The 19,172-nt window shown below is 40.7% G+C and overlaps 1 protein-coding gene across 1 annotated transcript in view; it reads right to left on the reverse strand.

Moving 5' to 3' along the window:
• Positions 1-19,172, reverse strand: part of LOC145393722 (uncharacterized) — an 848,279-nt gene that overhangs the window by 601,909 nt on the left and 227,198 nt on the right. Inside the window, exons 27-29 of the mRNA XM_080267765.1 lie at positions 10,471-10,644; positions 8,064-8,173; positions 6,968-7,130 (exon numbers count right to left, since the gene is read on the reverse strand). Coding sequence (XP_080123891.1) covers positions 6,968-7,130; positions 8,064-8,173; positions 10,471-10,644 — 447 coding nt within the window. The remainder of the gene's footprint in view (positions 1-6,967; positions 7,131-8,063; positions 8,174-10,470; positions 10,645-19,172) is intronic.

The following is a 19,172-nucleotide window of genomic DNA, read 5'->3' on the forward strand; positions in this document are numbered from 1 at the left end:
TCAGGGAGAGGGAAGTGTAAGTTTGAAAGAGATTACATAACAACAAAGAAAGGAAAAAGTGGAGAGAGAAGTGGTTAGGGTGCTGAGAAGTAGAGAATCTTTAGTTAGGGATGTAGCAGATAAGAAGAAGAAAGAGACAGGATGAAAAACAAACTAGATGAGTATGAATCCAAATCAAGAATACAGGACGAGCACATTAAAGAAATCAAGGAGCAACATAAGGGGTGGAAGAAAATTCAGGGAGAGGGAAATGTAAGTTTGAAAGAGATTACACTAACAACAAAGCAAGGAAAAAGTGGAGAGAGAAGTGGTTAGGGTGCTGGGAAGTAGAGAATCTTTAGTTAGGGATGTAGCAGATAAGAAAAAATGTACTGTATAATAATTTCAGGAGTTAAAGAAAAACATATGACGATAAGATCAGAAAGAGAAAAAGAAGAACTGAGTAAGGTTAAAGAAATAATATCAGCAGTCATGGAGGAAAACAACGAAGCTCAAGATGAGATTGAAGAGGTGTTTAGGCTAGGAAAGTACGAGGAAGGAGGGGCAAGGCTATTGAAGGTTAAGTTTAAGTCTCAGGTGACAGTAAATGAAATTATCAGTAGAACATGGAAATTATCAGACAAGGAAGGGTTAAAAAATGTTTGGATATGGAGAGATGCAAATGAGAAAGAAAGAGCTAAAATAAAGGAATTAGTAAAGGAAGCAAAGGTAAAAAAACGAACAGAGACTGGAGGAAGAGAAGACAGTGTTTTATTGGAGAGTCATGGATCAGAAATTACGGAAGTGATATCAGCGAAGAGAAGGAGAAAAGAGGGTATAAAAGACATCAAAAATAACTGGAAGGTGGCATATACTAATGTTGATGGTTTAATATCGGCAATGCTAGAAATCAACGATTTTTTGAGGGTACATGAACCTGATGTTATGTGCTTTGTAGAGACCAAATTAAGGGAAGATATTGATGTTCATATGGGAGATGGTAAATACAAACTGTGGAGAAGAGACAGAAAAGAAAAAAACGGGAGGTGGGGTGATGCTAGCAGTGAAGAACAACATAAATGTAGATACCATGGAAATGGGAGAAGGCAGGGCCGAAGTGATGTATATGAAATTAGAAACTGGAGAGAATAGCAAGAGAGATATGGCAGTAGATATGTTCCCCCTAAGACAAGAGCATGGAGTGATGATGAATACCAGGAAATGTTGTCAGACATGGCTAGCTATTTACAGAAAATGATTGAGAAAAGTAACAATATAATTTTAATGGGTGACTTCACTTGTAAAGAGGTGAACTGGGAGGAATGGGACTCAGGAGGCAGCAAAGATTCGTGGGGCACTACATTATTAAATATAACAATGAACACAGTGATGATGCAATGGGTCAAAGAAGAGACACGGTTCCGAGGGGAGGACACACCAGCAAGACTAAACTTACTGTTTACCAAAGAACACAATGTAATAGAATCCTTGGAATATCTGTGTCCTATTGGAAAAAGTGATTATGTGGTCTTTGATTTCCAGATGATAACAGGGAATGTGGAGCCAAGAGACGAGCTTTACAGGCAGGGAAGATACAACTTTGGGGAATCAAACTTTACGGGATTGAGAAAATTTTTTGAAAATGCAGATTGGAGAAAATTCAGAGAAACAAGAGAGATACAGAGGAAGTGGGATATTTTTCTAGGCTTCTATAATTTGGGAGTGGAAAAATTTGTGCCAAGAGTAAGGGAGAAAGAAAACATAAAAAAGGAGTGGTTTAATAGGTGTATGATAGCAAAAAAAAGAGAGAGACATGGCATGGAACAACTGGAGAAAGAGAGGTAACAACAGAACAAAGGAAGAATATAAAAGAACTAGAAATTATTACACAAGAATACGTAGAGAGGAAGAAAGGAATTTTGAAAAAGGTATAATAGACAAAAGTAGGGATGAACCCATGCTGTTTTATAGATTTGTCAATGGCAAACTGAAACAAAAGGAAGGAATCAACAAACTGACAGCAGAAGAAGAGGTCTATAAAGATGCAGCAATGCAAGCAGAAATAATGAACAAATGTTTCCAGTCAGTTTTCACTAATGAAAGTGAGTTTGTGGAAGGGGAGGGAGTGACTAGAAATGTAGTGATAAATGATATAAAAGTGGAAGTACAGGAAGTGTATAAATTACTGGAAACTCAAGATGTAAGGAAAGCCCCAGGACCAGATGGAATCTCTAATTGGGTACTGAAGGAATGCAGAAAACAACTGGCGGATAAGATTCACAGTTTAATTGTGTGTTCTCTGGAAGAGGGGAAAGTGCCTCAAGAATGGAAGAGGGCAAATGTGGTACCAATTTATAAAGGAGGAAACAAGGAAGAACCCCTGAATTATAGACCAGTGTCCCTAACCAGAATGGTCGCAAAATTGTGCGAGAGAATTCTGAAAGATAGATGAATAAAATATCTGGAAGAGATGAATATTTTCGCTGATACTCTGTTTGGATTTAGAAGTGGAAGGTCATGTTTTTCCAACTTATTGAGTTTTTACTCAAGAGCGATTGAGGAGCTACAGGTGAGAGATGGTTGGGTGGATTGTGTGTATTTAGATTTGGAGAAGGCCTTCGACAAGGTACCCCTTAAGAGAGTAATGTGGAAACTAGAGCATATAAGGAGGACTGAAGGGGAACCTCCTGGAATGGATGAGAGACTTTTTGAGAGACAGACAAATGAGGACAGTAATAAAGGAGAGGACGTCTGGATGGAGGGAAGTAACAAGTGGAGTCCCACAGGGCTCGGTGTTGGCGCCAGTAATGTTCCTGATTTATGTAAATGATATGGTAGATGGAGTGAACAGTTATGCAAGTCGTTTGCTGATGATGCAAAGATCTTGAGGAAGGTAGAGGTTTAGGAGGATTGTAAAATGCTACAGGAGGATCTGGATAGGATACACGATTGGAGCCGGATGTGGGAAATGAAATTTAATGCAAAGAAATGTAAAATATTGGAAATGGGTAAAAGTACCAAGAGGCAATCATTGAATTATTTTATGGGTAATGAACCAGTTACAAAAGCGAGAGAACAGAAAGATTTGGAAGTGCTGGTCCAGGACAGTTTGTCACCTGAAAAACACGTTAACAAGGCAGTTAGAGAGACGTATAAACTCCTGACTAATATAAGAGTAGCTTTTCATTACATGCATGAGGAGATGAAAAAATTGATAGTGGCCATGATTCACCCCAGGTTAGAATATGCAGCAGTAGTGTGGTCCCCACACAAAAAGAAAGATATAAACAAGATTGAGAGAATACAAAGAACAACAACCAAGATGGTCCCCAGTCTGGCAGATCTGTCATATAGACAGAGGTTGGAAAAGCCGGATTTGCCTTCCTTAGAAGAAAGGAGAAAGAGAGGAGACATGATTGCAGTGTTCAGGACCATGGTGGGAGTAGATAAAATTGACAAAGAAGATCTGTTTGTATGGGATAAGAGAGTAACAAGAGGACACGGAATGAAACTCAAGAAACCAAGCTGCTTGAAGGATATCAAGAAATATAGTTTTCCTTATAGATGTATAGCCCTGTGGAATAGCCTGGACAAAGAGATCGTCCAGTATAAAAACTTAAACGAGTTTAAAGGTAAATTTGACTTACTGAGAAACAGAGACTAGACCCCACGAGTGTAGCTCATTTCCTGTATATCAAAATTAGGTAAATACACAAAATCATTTGTTTAGATAGCACCTACTCTACTCTTACATGCGATTCCATACCATCATTAAAATTCCTTTAAGCATTCAAGTTCTCCAGGCATACTATCCATCCATTCATCCATCATCCAATCCTACATTGCCCCATGAGGAGTGTAGGAGCCCGGGGCTAGGCAGCTGATCCCAACATTTAAGATGAGAATGACCAGCCTCACTCATCCCTGAGTAGCATTACATGAGCAATCAACCCCAAACACCCCTTGGATATAAACCTTCACTGGCTCTATCCGACTGGAGTTCAATAATTACACACTAAACCACCAGGAGCCAAAATTTGGTTATGTGGTTACCACCCATGGTAGTAAATGGTTTCCTGGTGTACAGGAAACCATTTGGCTTGTCACTCAGTGTAGAGTCACCCGCAGGCACAAGGAAAAGGAAAGAATGAAGGAAAGAAAGACAGAAGAGGGAGTGTAAAGTCACCCACAGGCAGAAGGACAAGGAAAGAATGAAGGAAAGAAAGACGGAAGAGGGAGTGTAAAGTCAACCACAGGCAGAAGGACAAGGAAAGAATGAAGGAAAGAAAGACAGAAGAGGATGGAAGGAAAGAATGATGGAGGAGATGAAAGAGCAGACACCCGAGAGCAGAACTACAGCAAGTGAGTGGATGGTGAGCGTCCCAATATGTAAAAACAATGGTCTACCACAACTTCCATCTTAAACCTGTAATCACTATATTACCTAAATCTATTTATTCCAAATGATCACAGCATCTACATTATGCACACACTCTTCTGTTTAGTTAAAAATAGGCTCTCTTACTCCACATCTTATATGAATAATATTGTTTCTTATCATATCCACTCCATGGAAACTATACATTCTTTTAACAGTCCCACTTCTACTTTACTCTTAACTTTTAACACTCATACCATATTAAAGATGTAAGAAAAGACTGTCTTCTAATGAGAACACTACACCCATGGAACCAGATACCTAATACCTGTAAAGTAATTAGCAGCATCAACATTCATAAATTTAACCCGCCCCATCCCGATGTTTTTGGACCTTTTTTTTTTGGCCCAAACATCCGCTTTTGGTGAGAAACATCGAAAATTCATAGAGAAATCGCTCACCTGAGGTTTAAAATACGCGATTTAGGTACATGTACTTCCTTACCTGACTGGGTTTTCTAACAGGCTGGCACCAAAGAAAACGAGTTCTATGGGAGGGTAACTATTTTATCCACTCATAAACAGTATTTATTTATTTACTTGGTACGAATTTATCCGTAGTACAAGAGTATATTGGTTTTCAAACAGTAATGTAGGCATTATAAGCATTGTTTCACTCACTAACTCATCACCATTCATGACCTTTTTTTCCCCACATTACCTGATCATCATTTCTGACTGATTCTTCCTCAAATGCTGTGTAAACTTTGTCCTCCACATTGTCATCGATTGGGGAATCACTCTGGCCCTGAATGTCTTTACTGACAAGGTCACTGGTAACAGGTGAATTGCCGAGACAATGGCGTGCGGGGGGGGGAGATTATGCGGTGTAAGGCATTGTTCCTGCTTGGCATCTTGTAGAGGAATAGAGGAAGGTGTCCCGTGTATACATGCCAAAAATCACTCGCGAAATCACTCGCGAAAACTGAAAATTGTGCAAATTAGGGACCTTGCAATGTTGCCGCGTTAATTCACGTCACCAGGACAGCACGGGTTAAAGAGATATAAGGTAAACCAGTAATACAAAACAGGATATTATGAACCTGACTCAGTCATCTAAAAAGGCAATTAAATAAAAACAAAAGCATCTCTGCACATACACATGCACATGGGGGAGGAGGTGGTTGAATGGTGGGGGGTGGTGGCTGAATCAGCAGAGAGGTGGCCTGCAGTCCTAATGGACCCAGGACAGGGAACAATTTAAATATCTGAATTTCATAAAAAGCAGACTTTACTGATCTACCAAAAGACCCGCCGACATGAAGTAAAAATACCCCAACTAATATCAGTACACCAGTCCTGCATGAGACTGCCCTAGCATGTATTCAGTATGGACAGTGGGTGTTAGGGCTGAAGTGGTGGAGGACTACTAGGCCTTCAGATAGACCCTGAAGCCTTTGCCCAGAATAGGACACATTAAAAAAAGAAGAGAAAAAAATGCACACACACAGGTTGGTTAAGTGAAAAACTAAGGGGGTAACAATCGTCTTAACCATATGGGTAAAAAAAGTCTCTCTCCCTCAGCCAAATAAAACTACTTGGCATTTAAAAGTAAACTCTTGATTATCTGTTGTAATTCAGACATACCCTACAATGAATAAAGTGAAATGCTGAATATTGCATGGTACCATCCAATCGGCTCAACATTTCGCACTGAGCCAGATATCATTTTACTATCTGTCTTGACTCTCTATTCTGAAAACTTTCCCAAGAGTAAAGGATGAAAATTAAATATAAAATACAACACACATAAAATACAACACAGTAATGATACAGTACAGTAATACAGTACATAGTGTACTACTGTATGCACTCACCAAATTTTCGCATCGCTGGAGGGTAGTGTTGTAAACCTTGCAGTACAGTACTGTACTGCACCATGGGCGTTCGTAATTTCAGGATCATGATACAGCACTTGGGCATGATCATTGACAGGCCATAAGCTCTGCAACAGCAACGAGCATAGGATGCAACAGAATTCGTCACAGAACTAAGGTTTTGCGACCGCATGGTCAGAAGAGCGGAATGCACAAACACGTCTTTACAAGATCCATGGGCAAGAATAACAGCACGGGGGTACGGTACACTAAGTGCACCGGGTGAGCAGCTCCTGTGACAGATTCTGATTGGCTGGTATGCAGCAGGCACTCTCATTGGCTGGTGTATTTCAGGGTTTTTCTAGGTGCCAGTTGGCTACTGCTTACACGCCAGTTGATACGCCTCAATGCCGGGTATTGCACGGAATCTCCGGTTACATCCTGTTTGGTGCCAGATGTTGCATAACTTTGCCATATATTGCCTTCATAGAGCCGAGCCAGCAGCACCGGACAAATTGAGAGTTTACTGTGCTATGTCTTTAACAGTCATCCTTGTACTCAGTTGGCTACTTGAACAGGACTACTGAAATTTTAAAATTTTGTAAGTAATTTATATATATATATATATATATATATATATATATATATATATAAACAAAAAAAACAATAACATTCATTTATATGTCTGTTTCAGAAGCATGACACAATCAGCTGTGTCTAATCATGCCACTTACCATTGACAGTCAGATCGAGGTACTGCTTCAGTAAACCCTCAGTATAAAGATCAATGGTAACACTAGAGATCTTGTCAGAGTGATACCGAGCCCAATAGCCTTCAAGGAGAGCATCCTCTTGCTGTCCTGGGTATGCAATCACCAGTCGTGGCTTCACTGTTAACTACATCATGTTAAAGAAAAGAACACAATTAATATATACTGTAAAAGCATGGATATAATATGCATCATAATTACACCAGAGGAGCAACCCAATACATGTTAAAATTTCCTATGCAGCTTCAAGAATATACAAGGGGCCTAAGTAATGTGGCTACCAGCTTCTGGGAAGTTACCAAATTTACAAAAACTGACAGACATCATCATAATCAGTATCATCATCATCAGTTTAATTCTGACCTCCTTCTCCAACATTGATGAGGTGACACAGGGGCCAGAAAGCATGAAAAAATTAAAACATGGTAGAGGGAAAACATATTAACAGCATGCCCAATGATATGGGCCAAACACTCACTCATTTACCATGCAAGTCCTTGGAATTCTGACTCCACCTCATAGGCATAACCATCCACACGTATGTCCTTCATATTATCTATCAGAGTCAAGCTAACAACTATCAAGATAAAAAAAATGAATGCAAACCATATAACCAAATTTTGGCACCTGATGGTTTAGTGGGTAATTATTGTGCTCTAATCGGATTGAGCCGGTGAAGGTTTATATCCAAGGGGTGATTGGGGTTTATTGCTCACATAATGCCACTCAGGGATGAGTGAGGTTGGTCACTCTCATCTTAAATGTCAGGACTAACTGCCTAGCCTCGGGCTCCTACGCTCCTCATGGGGCAACGTAGGATTGGATGATGGATGAATGGATGGATAATCCTTACAATATTCATGCAACCAATTCATTCCCTCTTAGTTATCCTATCTTCATCAACCTTCTTCCATCACTTTCTTACACATTCACTTACTATACACACCCACTTTCTTAGCCTACCATGCCTCCTCCCACATTCTAACACATTCATATATACCGCACAAGTATTCATAAGTTCTTCTCCATTTCCAAAATGATCCTTTGCTGCAATACTCACATGCCCACCGTCTGTCACCATTAGCAGCTCTGCTTTGATGCCATAGTGAGAATCGAGGAACCCAAGGTGTCCCTCTAAACGCTTCAAGTTGGGGTCATTTACAAGTGAGGCTGGATGACAGAAATAATCAGTAAATTATATGCTAGAACTAATAGCATCTGGTATGAAAGAAAAAGTCTAAGTATATAGCTAAAATCATGTGTTTCAGCAGGATTTATTAACAGAAAATCATTAACTGGATCATAACACTGAACATACAGGGGAATGGTAAAAGAGAAGCACTGGTGGTGGGAAAAATATACAAGCACGATACTCTATTACGTTTCTTTACATTTTTTACAAGCCAGCACCTTATTATATAGAAGAGATAATCATGGTTTATCATTTGCCTCTTAGATGGCTGAGTGGTTACCACTGCTAGGTACAAAACAAGCCCAAAAGCTGGGTTCTAATAATGGTGGAGACACCTGGTGGCACTTGACTCAGGTGTCCATCTATCCACTGAGGGTTGGATGGTAAAGTAAGTATCTAGGTAACATTTAGGGGAGGGAACAATGCTAACCTGGATGATGCAGTGACTTAGTATCCAAGGGTATCAGGTAAATAACCCACCATAGGTTCGAAGGCCAAAGTTAAAGAAATGAGAACTACAACTAAGAGTCTTGTGGTGTCTGCTCTCACTATATCATTCTACGGTGACTTGCTACATTCCATGAAGACTTAGTTTTCTCAGACAAAGCTGTGGCTGAAACCAACTTTGACATAACAACAACTAGGTGTAACAATACTCTTATCTTGCATTTCTGGTGTTCACAAGAATTCTTTGGTGCAATCAGTTTTGCCGACAGATGTGATACCAACTCCACTGTACAATCTTTGTGGCTACTAGTTAACACTAATTAAAGCTGGTTTAACTTACTTTTTGTTTTATACACCTGCAAGTTAGCTGAGAATATGTACAAACAGCCATGAAAAGAAAAGGATATGATAAGGGGAGAATCAATCAACAGCATGCCCAATGAAATGGGTCTAATTCCACTAAACACTTGTTTCCACTCTCTTCCATTTGAGTTAATTATCTCTGCATACATCTCATCAAAACCTAATGCCTTCTCACTTTTCAACCTCTTCATAGTATTCTTCACTTCTCTTAATGTCGCATTATCAAGCACCGCATGCTGTCTCTGCGTACCACCAAACCTCTCAAACTTACTACCACTCTGCTCTCATCACTCCCACAAATTATCCCTTCAAAATATTCTTTCCATCTGCTCTTTACTTCACTTCCTTTTGTTAGTACTCTTCCACTCACAAGCCTCACATTTTCACAGTCTTTTCTCACTCATTTCTAAATTTATGTATTTGTGTACCTCTTTCCAAAATAAGTTTTCAAACTTTAGAATACTGTAGTGTGTATTCATTTTCCTTTGAAATTCATCATTTACCTCATTTTTTTCCCTTCTTTACTGGTCTCTTTGCATTTTGCACTCTCAACTGCTTCTCTTCTTGTTACATTTGAATTCCTTTCTTGCACTCAACCCTACCACTTCTCATTCCCCCACTGCTCTTTCAACCTCCACATTCTAATAAGCTGTACCTTTCTGACTAGATGCTACCCTTGCAAACCATGAACAGCTTCAGCACTCCAATTAAACACTCCCTGTATGAACTCAGCAAACTTCCAAACCCATTTGTTCCTAGTTCATTGACCCTAAAGGCTGTCTCACACCTAAAGCTGCATTTGTGCTACATGTCTTTAATTTGCAGCTGAGCTTACTCAACGAGGTAACTCATACAAGAAGCTCCACCATGAATGCCACATAGCATACCTTCTGTTACAAGCTACCTCACTGAAACAGCTCAGGTGCAATTAAAAGACATATAAGACACATACGTAACATGGTTTGTATTGCTTCTAGTGTGCAACCGCCTTCAGTGCTCCATTATCTTTAAGATGGTATTCATCGACCACCATTTCCTCTTCACTTTCTGTCTTTCACTCTCTTTATCACTCTCCCTTTACATCTGACTTACAAGCAGGATATCTGTTACGCATTTCACACTGAATATATCAGTACCTCTGCATCCTGCAGCCCAATCTAAGATGGCTGGGAATAGAGAAACACAGTCTAAGCAAGCGAACACCTTCTTGTACAAGTTCTGAAGTCTTTCAAGTATTCCACTTACTGATAATCAACATCATCACAAAGTTATCCTGTATCAATGAATATTAGTAGTGTGCTTTATGGCTTGTTTAAGACGGATGAAAATGAGCGAAAAAAAAGACTGTGCCATACTAAGCTGACCACATTCTCATGGATGCAAGATCCCAGTATTGCTGCAAATATATACCATGTATTATACTCATAAGACTTTCTTATTATGAACAAACAGTATAAAATCTCACCCTCTGCAAAGAGATTGAACTGGTGAGCATGAAGCTGAATCCTGACTGTTAAATGGGGGCTGTATGTGAGGCCAAACACAAGACCAGCTCTTCTTCCTGGTTGTGTTTGTCTTTCACCACCATCCATCACTTCCTCAGTCTCAAACTGCACATCTATAAACACTGACTTGGATCCTGGCAGGGAGAGAGAGATTTTCTCAGTACAGTATTCTGCTGTATGATAGCAGATTCAAATGGGCACACCAATTTCTCAATAATATGGTGAATAAATGCCACAAAGACTCAACCACTAGCGAGCCAGTCACATTTTCACTACTGTCTTTAATCCAAAGGTACTGCATTAAAGTATCAACAACTTTCTTAAATCAGGCTTAGAAAAACTATTACCTGTATCACAAAATCAAAGAGTACAGTATGCAAGAAGTAAACTAACTCTCTTAAAATAAATATTCATCCTTTGGCCTCAATGCTTTCCTACAGCTAAATAAAATCAATCAGCATCAGCTGGAATAAATAGGGAAATACAAAAAAACTGGTCATTTAAGATAACTATAGATGATAGGTCATTTAAGATAACTATAGATATACATCACATACACACAGGGCAGACAGAGGCAATCTGTTGGCTGCCAGTGGGGAAAAAACTAAAAAAATGCTTGTAATGAACATCTCCATACAAACTTCGTCCACCTTTTCTGTCATTTGTTAATTCTCTGGCATCCTCAGTATTCATACATCACTTATTCAAACACCCCCTTTAATTATTCATCCATTTTTTTTTAAAATAACAGAATAGAGAAAGGAAAAATAAATGAATAAAAAAAGTAATCCATACACCAGATTACTAGTGTCCTCCATTTATAAAAAATCTGTAACAGTTGGGCTTGAACAGCTGCTGGTTGAAGTTTACAGGGCAACAACTCTGGGGAAGCAAGTTCCAAAGAGATGCAGTTCGAGGAATAAAAGAGATCTGATAGGCGGAAGCTCTGCAATATGGCAGTGTGACATACCAGTCATGACCGTTACCAGATGCCCGTGCAGCACAGGGGAAGGCATGAAGAGGTGGCACAATTGATGAAACTCTGTCTGAACATTTGCCGTAAAAGCATCTGTAAAATGATGAAAGGAAGGCAACATTCCTTCTTGCCTCCAGGGGAGGTAGTTTATTTGTAACTGCAAAGTTATTAATAATTCCAACAGCTTTGTTCTGAATTTTGTCTAGTTGCCTTAGTGCAAGCTCTCCACATCCACCCTACAAGGGAGGGCAATATTCCAGCTTGGAGTGCACTGGACTTTAAACTATAGCCAACTGCTCGTCATCGAAGAAACTATGAACTCTGCACAATAATCCAAGTTACTTTGAGGCAGTTTTAGCAAGTGATCTGACATGACAGGTCCAGCTGAGGTCACTGTTAAGTGAAATACCGAGAATTTCAATACTGTTGGAAATGGGAATATTAGTAGCATTGAAGGTTATATAGGAATCTGGCAATATTTGTCTATTAGTAAACTGTATATATTTGGTTTTAATAGCATTAAATGAGACAAGGTTATTTTGTCCCCATTCAGTGATCCTAGATGAGTCTTGATTTATGGAGATGGCTGTACCCCCCCTGGGGGTAGGGGGGTTTTCAAAAATACTCCCCCAGTATCCCTGCTTGTTGTAAAAGGCGACTAAAAGGGTCAGCGGAAGGTTAGTGCCCCTCAACGCACAACTAACTAAAAAGACGAACAAGAAGCCTCGGACAAGGACTGACCAAAAGATGACGACCGAGGACCGGACAAAACACATGGTAATCGGAACATGGAATGTAATAGGTGCAAATGATGAGGTGAAAGAGAGAGAGAGAGATTGTCTAGGTGCTTGAGGGTGTGAAAGTTGATGTATGTGGAGTAACTGAAACTAAATGGAGAGGTGAGAATGTGAGAGAATGGAAGTGTGGATGAGGTATATGTGCAGGAGTAGGTGAGAATGAGAGGGCAAAAGAAGGAGTGTGTATAGTTGTGAGTAAAAGATGGATGATGAACATAAAAGAGTATGGATCAGTTGGGTCAAGGATTTTGTGGGTAATATTGAAAGTTGGAATACAAATGTGGGCGATTGTGTGTGCATATGCGCCAACATTGTGCAAGCAGAGTCAGAGAAGAGTTCTGGACAAATGTGGAAGTGTGCATGGAAAAGTTTGGAAGGGATGAGAGAGTGTTTTTGAATGGTGATATGAATGGTAAAGTAGGGAATGTGAAGGTGGATGGAATAGTTGGTGAGTGAGGTGTGCTTGCTGAGATAGATGAGAATGGCAGTGCGTTAGTGGACATTTGTGCCGGAAGGGGGTTGGTGATAGCTAATACCCTCTTCAGGCATAAAATGATCCACAGGTATACATGGCGAGTGATGAGAAGGGTGGGTGGTGAACTGAAATAAAGGAAAGCAATGATTGATTATGTGTGTGTGGATGAAAGGATGCGAAGATGTGTAATGGATGCAAGAGCTTATAGAGGTTGGGGGAGTGGACTTTCTGACCACTACTTGGTGGTGGCCAGAATCAAGATCCAAATAAGATGGAGTAATAGAAGAAGGGAAGGAGTATTTGCAAGGAGAGTGGAAAGGTTACAAGAGGATCAGAAAAAGGCAGAATATAAGAGACAAGTGGAGGAACGATTGGGTAAATATGAATTGAAGCAGATGGGGGACGTGGAAGGTGTGTGCAGGATATTCACAGAAGAAATATGTGTAGCATGTGATGTGGTGTGTGGGATGAAGCGAAGACGGAGGGGGATGCAAGGAACAGCGTGGTGGAATGAAGAGGTGAGACAGGCTGTGGCACAAAAGAAGTAAGCATACAATGAATGGATGAGAAATAGGGGCGTGGAAGAAGTTGGGAGGCGGAAGAGAGAGTTATATGTAGAAAGAGAGGTAAAAAGATTAGTAAGAGAGAGTAAGAAGAGAGTGGATGAGGAATTTGGAAGGAATTTGAGTGTAAAGTGGAGGGACTGTAAGAAAATGTTCTGGAAAGAGGTGAAGAAGAGAGTAAGACAGGGTGGAAGTGAAGTTAGCAGGGGAGTGAAAGATAAAAATGATAGATTACTAGTGGGGAAGGGAGAAAAAATGAGCAGATGGAGAGAACATTTTAAGGAATTGTTGAACATAGAGGATAGAAGTGATACGAGTGTAAGTGGCTAGGGAATGGCTGGGAGAAGGAGGGAGGTGAGAAGATAGGATGAAATCACTAGGACAGAAGTTGTGGAATTAATGAAGAAAGTTAAATTGGGGAAAGCCCCAGGAATTGATGGAGTGTGTGGTGAAATGAAGCATGGGGGAGACATAGTAGTAGAATGGATGTGGAAGATGTGCAGATTGGCCTCGAAGGAAGGTAAAGTCCCAGAGGATTGGAAGTCAGGTATAATTGTTCCCTTGTACAAAGGAAAAGGGGAAAAAGAAGTGTGTGGTAATCATAGGAGCATTTGTCTTCTCAGTATAATAGGAAAAGTGTATGGTAGGATACTAATTGACGAAGTTAGGAAAATAACAGAGGAATTAGTTGCAGAAGAACAGGGAGGTTAGGGAAGAGGTTGTGTAGATCAGATATTCATTCTTAGATCGTTAGTGGAAAAGTTTCTAGAGAAGGGAAAGAAGTTGTATGCAGCTTTCATGGATTTGGAGAAAGCATATGACAGGGTCGATGGACAAGGATTGTGGAAAGTATTAAGAATATATGGAGTAGATGGGATGTTGTTGAATGCTGTGAAGAATATGTATGATGGTGCTAAGGCTGCAGTGCGTGTGGATGGTGAACTGAGTGAATTTGTCTCTCTGAAGGTTGGGTTGAAACAGGGATGTGTCATGTCTCCATGGTTGTTCAATCTGTACATGGATGGGGTAATAAAAGAGGTACAAGGTAGGGCAGTGAATGCTGGAGTGGCCCTGGTGAGAGAGGGTAAAGTTTGGAAACTCCCTGTACTGTTGTCTGAGAATGATACTGTGTTGTTGAGTGAAGACGAAGGGGAGCTGCAAGGCTTGGTGGATGAGTTTGGGAGAGTGTGTACGAAACGGAAACTAAAGGTGAATATAGGGAAGAGTAAAGTGATGGTCTTTGAGAGAGGTGAAGTCAGTGAATGTACAGCGAGGTTGGATGGTGAGGAACTGGAAAATGTGAGTACGTTTAAGTACTTGGGTAGTGTGATGAGTAAGGATAGAGGTTTGGAGGGTGAAGTGCTTGAAAGGGTACAGCAGGGAAGAAAGGTTGCTGGTTCCTTGAAAGTAGTGATAAGAAACAGGGAAGTGAGCATGGAAGTGAAAAAGTTACTACATGACAGCATTATTGATACCAACTCTAATGTATGGAAGTGAAGCTTGGACGTTGTTGGAAGGGCACAAGTCAAGAGTGAGAGCAGTGGAAATGAATTATTTAAGAGGAGCCTGTGGAGTCACATGGAGAGATAGGCTGACAAATGAGGATATAAAGGAGCGTCGTGGTGTGGATGTGGACGTTATAGGAAGCGTTAGGAGGAATACACTGAGGTGGTTTGGCCATGTGGAGAGGATGGAGGGTGAAAAACTGACGAAGAGTGTGTATGTGAGTGTGGAGGGGGGGAGAGGGAGAGGGAGGTCAAGGATGAGATGGAGGGATGGGGTGGAGAGGTATATGAGAGAGGGGGGCGTGAGTTAGGAGCAGGGCAGTGAAATGGCGGGGGACAGGGCAACATGGAGGCGATTTGTTTGTGGCCACCCCGAATGGGATTGAGGCATCTGGCAATAGATAGATAGATAGAATGGGTGTTTATGTGTGAATGAACTGTGAAATGTTGAATCATCTGCATATAAATGGATGGGATTTTGGGTGACTAATAAGAGATCATTAATATGAATTAGGAATAGGGTTGCAGTAGGTGGGGGCACTCACCATCCACTCACTCAATGTAGTGCTGCTTTAGGTGTCTGCCCTTTCCTCTCTTCCTTCCTTTTCTGTCTTTCTTTCTTTCGTTCTCTCATCTTCCTACTGCCTACGAGTGACTTTACACTCCCTCTTCTGTCTTTCTTTCCTTCATTCTTTCCTCTTCCTTCTGCCTATGGGTAACTCTACACTGAGTAACAAGCCAAATGGTTTCCTGTACACCAGGAAACCATTTACTACGCCACGTGCTAACCATATAACCAAATTATGGCGCCTGGTGGTTTAGTGGGTAATTAAGGTACTCCAGTTGGATTGAGCCTGTGTAGGTTTATATCAAAGGGGTGGTTGGGGTTTATTGCTCATATAAAGCGACTCAGGGATGAGTGAGGCTGGTCACTCTCATCTTACATGTCAGGACCAACTTGCCTAGCCCCGGGCACCTACGCTCCTCATGGAACAGCACAGGATTGGATGATGGACAGATGGATGGAGGAATAGGGTTGGAGCCAGAACTGATCCTCGCGGCACACCGGCATTAACTGAGTGGAAATTGGAATATACATCTATCTATCTATCTATTGCCAGACGCCTCAATCCCGTTTGGGGTGGCCACAAACAAATCGCCCCCAAGTCGCCCTATACCTCGCCATTTCACTGCCCTGCTCCCAACTCACACCCCCCTCTCTCATATACCTCTCCACCCCATCCCTCCATCTCATCCTCGGCCTCCCCCTCCCTCTTCCCCCCTCCACCTCACTCACATACACTCTCTTCATCAGTCTTTCACCCTCCATCCTCTCCACATGGCCAAACCACCTCAGTGTGTTCCTCATAATGCTTCCTATCACATCCACATCACAACGCTCCTTTATATCCTCATTCGTCAGCCTGTCTCTCAATGTGACTCCACATCATCTACTTTTATCTTTCTGTCACCAAGATATGAGAAAATCAGAGGAACAAAAAACATTAGTCCATAACAAGGGAGTCTGGATAGCGAGGAACGGTGTCACATGCTGTCAAAAACTTTAGAAATATCAAGGGCTACTGCATGAGTTTCTCCATGTTAGTCAAATGATTGATGGATGGAGTGAGTCAGGAAATTAAGCATATCAATGGTGGATCTTTCGTGACGAAAGTCATACTGTCTATCACTAATTAAGTTATTGGATTCAAGATGTTTATTTATGTGCTTATTCATTATGATTTCAAATACTTTACCAAGAGATGTGATAGGTATTGGCCTGTAATCAGAGGGGTCAGAGGAATTTCCTTTCTTTGGAAATGGGTGGATATTGGCTTCTTTCCAAGAATTAGGGAATGAAGAAGTACGTATACATAGTCCGAATAATTTGGCAAGAATAGAAGCAAGTTCTTGGGAGCACTTTTTCAAAACAATTGGAGGAATTCCATCAAGGTCTGGAGCTTTGCTCGTTGGTAAATTGTCTAGGATGGATTTTACATATCTAGTCTGTATTTTAAGCACAGCAATTTTGGGAGAGTCAAGTTCTAGTACATAGACGTCCTGGCTAACTACCTCTAACATTTAATTCCTGGTAAAAGTACTGGCAAGGGTATTTGCTTTACCAAGCAGGTCATTTGTAATGTAGATTTTGGCAGGGGAATGGGTGATAACCTGTTAAAGTTATTAGTGAAAGAACTGAGAGTTGACCAAAATATTCTACTGTCATTAGGACTGTTTAGTAGTTTGGATGCTTGGTCGTGATAAAAGTTTGACTTAGCGAGATTTATTACTGCTTTTGCATGGTTTCTAGCAATTTTAAATTGACTGAGTGAGTCAGATGTTTTTGATGTTAAGAGTTATATGCTAATGACTTTTAGGCAACTGTTCTGGCACAATTGCTATCAAACCATTTTGGGGTGTCCGATCTTTTGGCAAACTGTTGAGTTGGGATGAACAATTCCATACTAGCTTGTATTAAATCATTAACCCTACAACACGTCCCCTATTTTTTATGACAGCAACACGTACAGGGGTAATATTTTACCCCAATTTTGGAAAATTAAAAAAAAAATAGTTCTACTCAAAGGTGTCATTTGAAAGTATAATGATTGAACTTTCATTTCCATCTCTAAATAAAACTAAAAAAAAAGAAAAAGAAATTAAATGGGAAACTTAAAAAAAAACTCCATAACTGACCAAAATTGTACACGCTTATGTACGGGGGTGAAATTTTACCCCTATGCACTCCTAATACCCACACTAATAGTCACAGCACCAAGCACATACCTCTCACCCACAGAGCAAACACCAAACTGAAGCTATAGCCCTACCCAGCCTGGTCTCTCTATGGCAGCAGTGCCACCAGGAGAGGGGAAGTCGCAGACCAAAATTGTACAAGCTTACGTACGGGGGTGAAATTTTACACCAATGCAATCTTAACGCCCATACTAATAGTCACAGCACCAAGCACATACCTCTCACCCACAGAGCAAACACCAAACTGAAGCTATAGCCATACCCAGTCTGGTCTCTCTATATCACATAGAATGCCACATGATCAAAGTTGGCGTGGGGTAAAATTTTGCCCCCGGACGTGTTTTAGGGTTAATGTGGGACTGGGTAGAAATGATGTCACTTGAGAAGAAAGACTGCTATGGAATGTCAGCAAGATAATTTCTGAATCCATCCCAGTCTGCCCTATCAAAGTGCCACTGGGTCACCCTGACAGGTTCAGAATAGGGAGGTTTGGGGGAATTGACTAATGAGGCTTTGATGAGGTAGTAGTCAAAGGATCCAAGTGGTGACAGTACTTCTATCCTGTACTGATCTGGATTCTTTGTCTGAAACAGATCCTAGAGATAGGAGTTATGGCCAGGGTTATCTGGTATTCAAATTGGTTGCCTTACCAACTGTGTGAGATTAAATTATTCTGCAAACAGCTCACATTCTAGACCAATATCGTCAATCCTGGCAGAATGCGATACCCATTCTACATTATGTACATTAAAATCACCCAAAATGGTAATTTCAGCTAAGGGTGAGGTTAAAGTTAGTCAACTGTGTGGATATGGAGTAAAATACACTGGGTTCTGAAGAAGCACTGGGGGATCAGTAGACTACACTGATATATTTGGTAATACAGTAGTCCCTCATTTATCCGGACATGCAGTATCTGGACTTGTTCATTATCCTGATGCTGGACCTTGGCTCTAGTAAACCAATACTCATGGGTAATATTGTTGGAAAGTTTTTAGGATACAGGATTAAGATGGATAGCTTAGGGTAGTGACATTTTATTCTGATCAATGCCGAATGGATAGCCAACTGGGGGTACCGATGCAATATCCAGTGTTTTGCAATATCCAGAGGGGGGGTTATCTGAATTATGCCAGACAGCTAATTGAGACATTACTGTACTTTTTTCCTGACTATTAATCTATCTATCTATCTATTGTGAGAGGAAGTGGCTGAATTGGTAGAGAGGTGGTCTGAAGTTCTAACAGACCCAGGTCCAAACCCCTGCTGGGGCTGGAAACAGTTTAAGGATTTGAATTTCATAAAAGCAGACTTTACTGATTTACCAGAAGACCTCCCAACGTGTCGTAAAAATACACCCGCTAATACCAATACACCAGTCCTGTATGAGACAGCCCTAGCATGTATTCAATATGGACGGTGGGTGTTAGTGCCAAAGTGGTGACATGTGGAGGTGTATGGTATTTGGGAAGACTGCTGGGCCTTGGGAGCAGGCTGTGAAATCTATGCCCAGAGTTTAAAAAAAAAAAAAAAAAAAAAAAAAAAAAACTACCATCCATTTCTTTATTGCCCTATCAGACCAATTGGGT

Source organism: Coenobita brevimanus, chromosome 25 (assembly GCF_032717465.1).
Source record: "Coenobita brevimanus isolate Jiangsu-jjx chromosome 25, ASM3271746v2, whole genome shotgun sequence".
Taxonomy (NCBI): domain Eukaryota; kingdom Metazoa; phylum Arthropoda; class Malacostraca; order Decapoda; family Coenobitidae; genus Coenobita; species Coenobita brevimanus.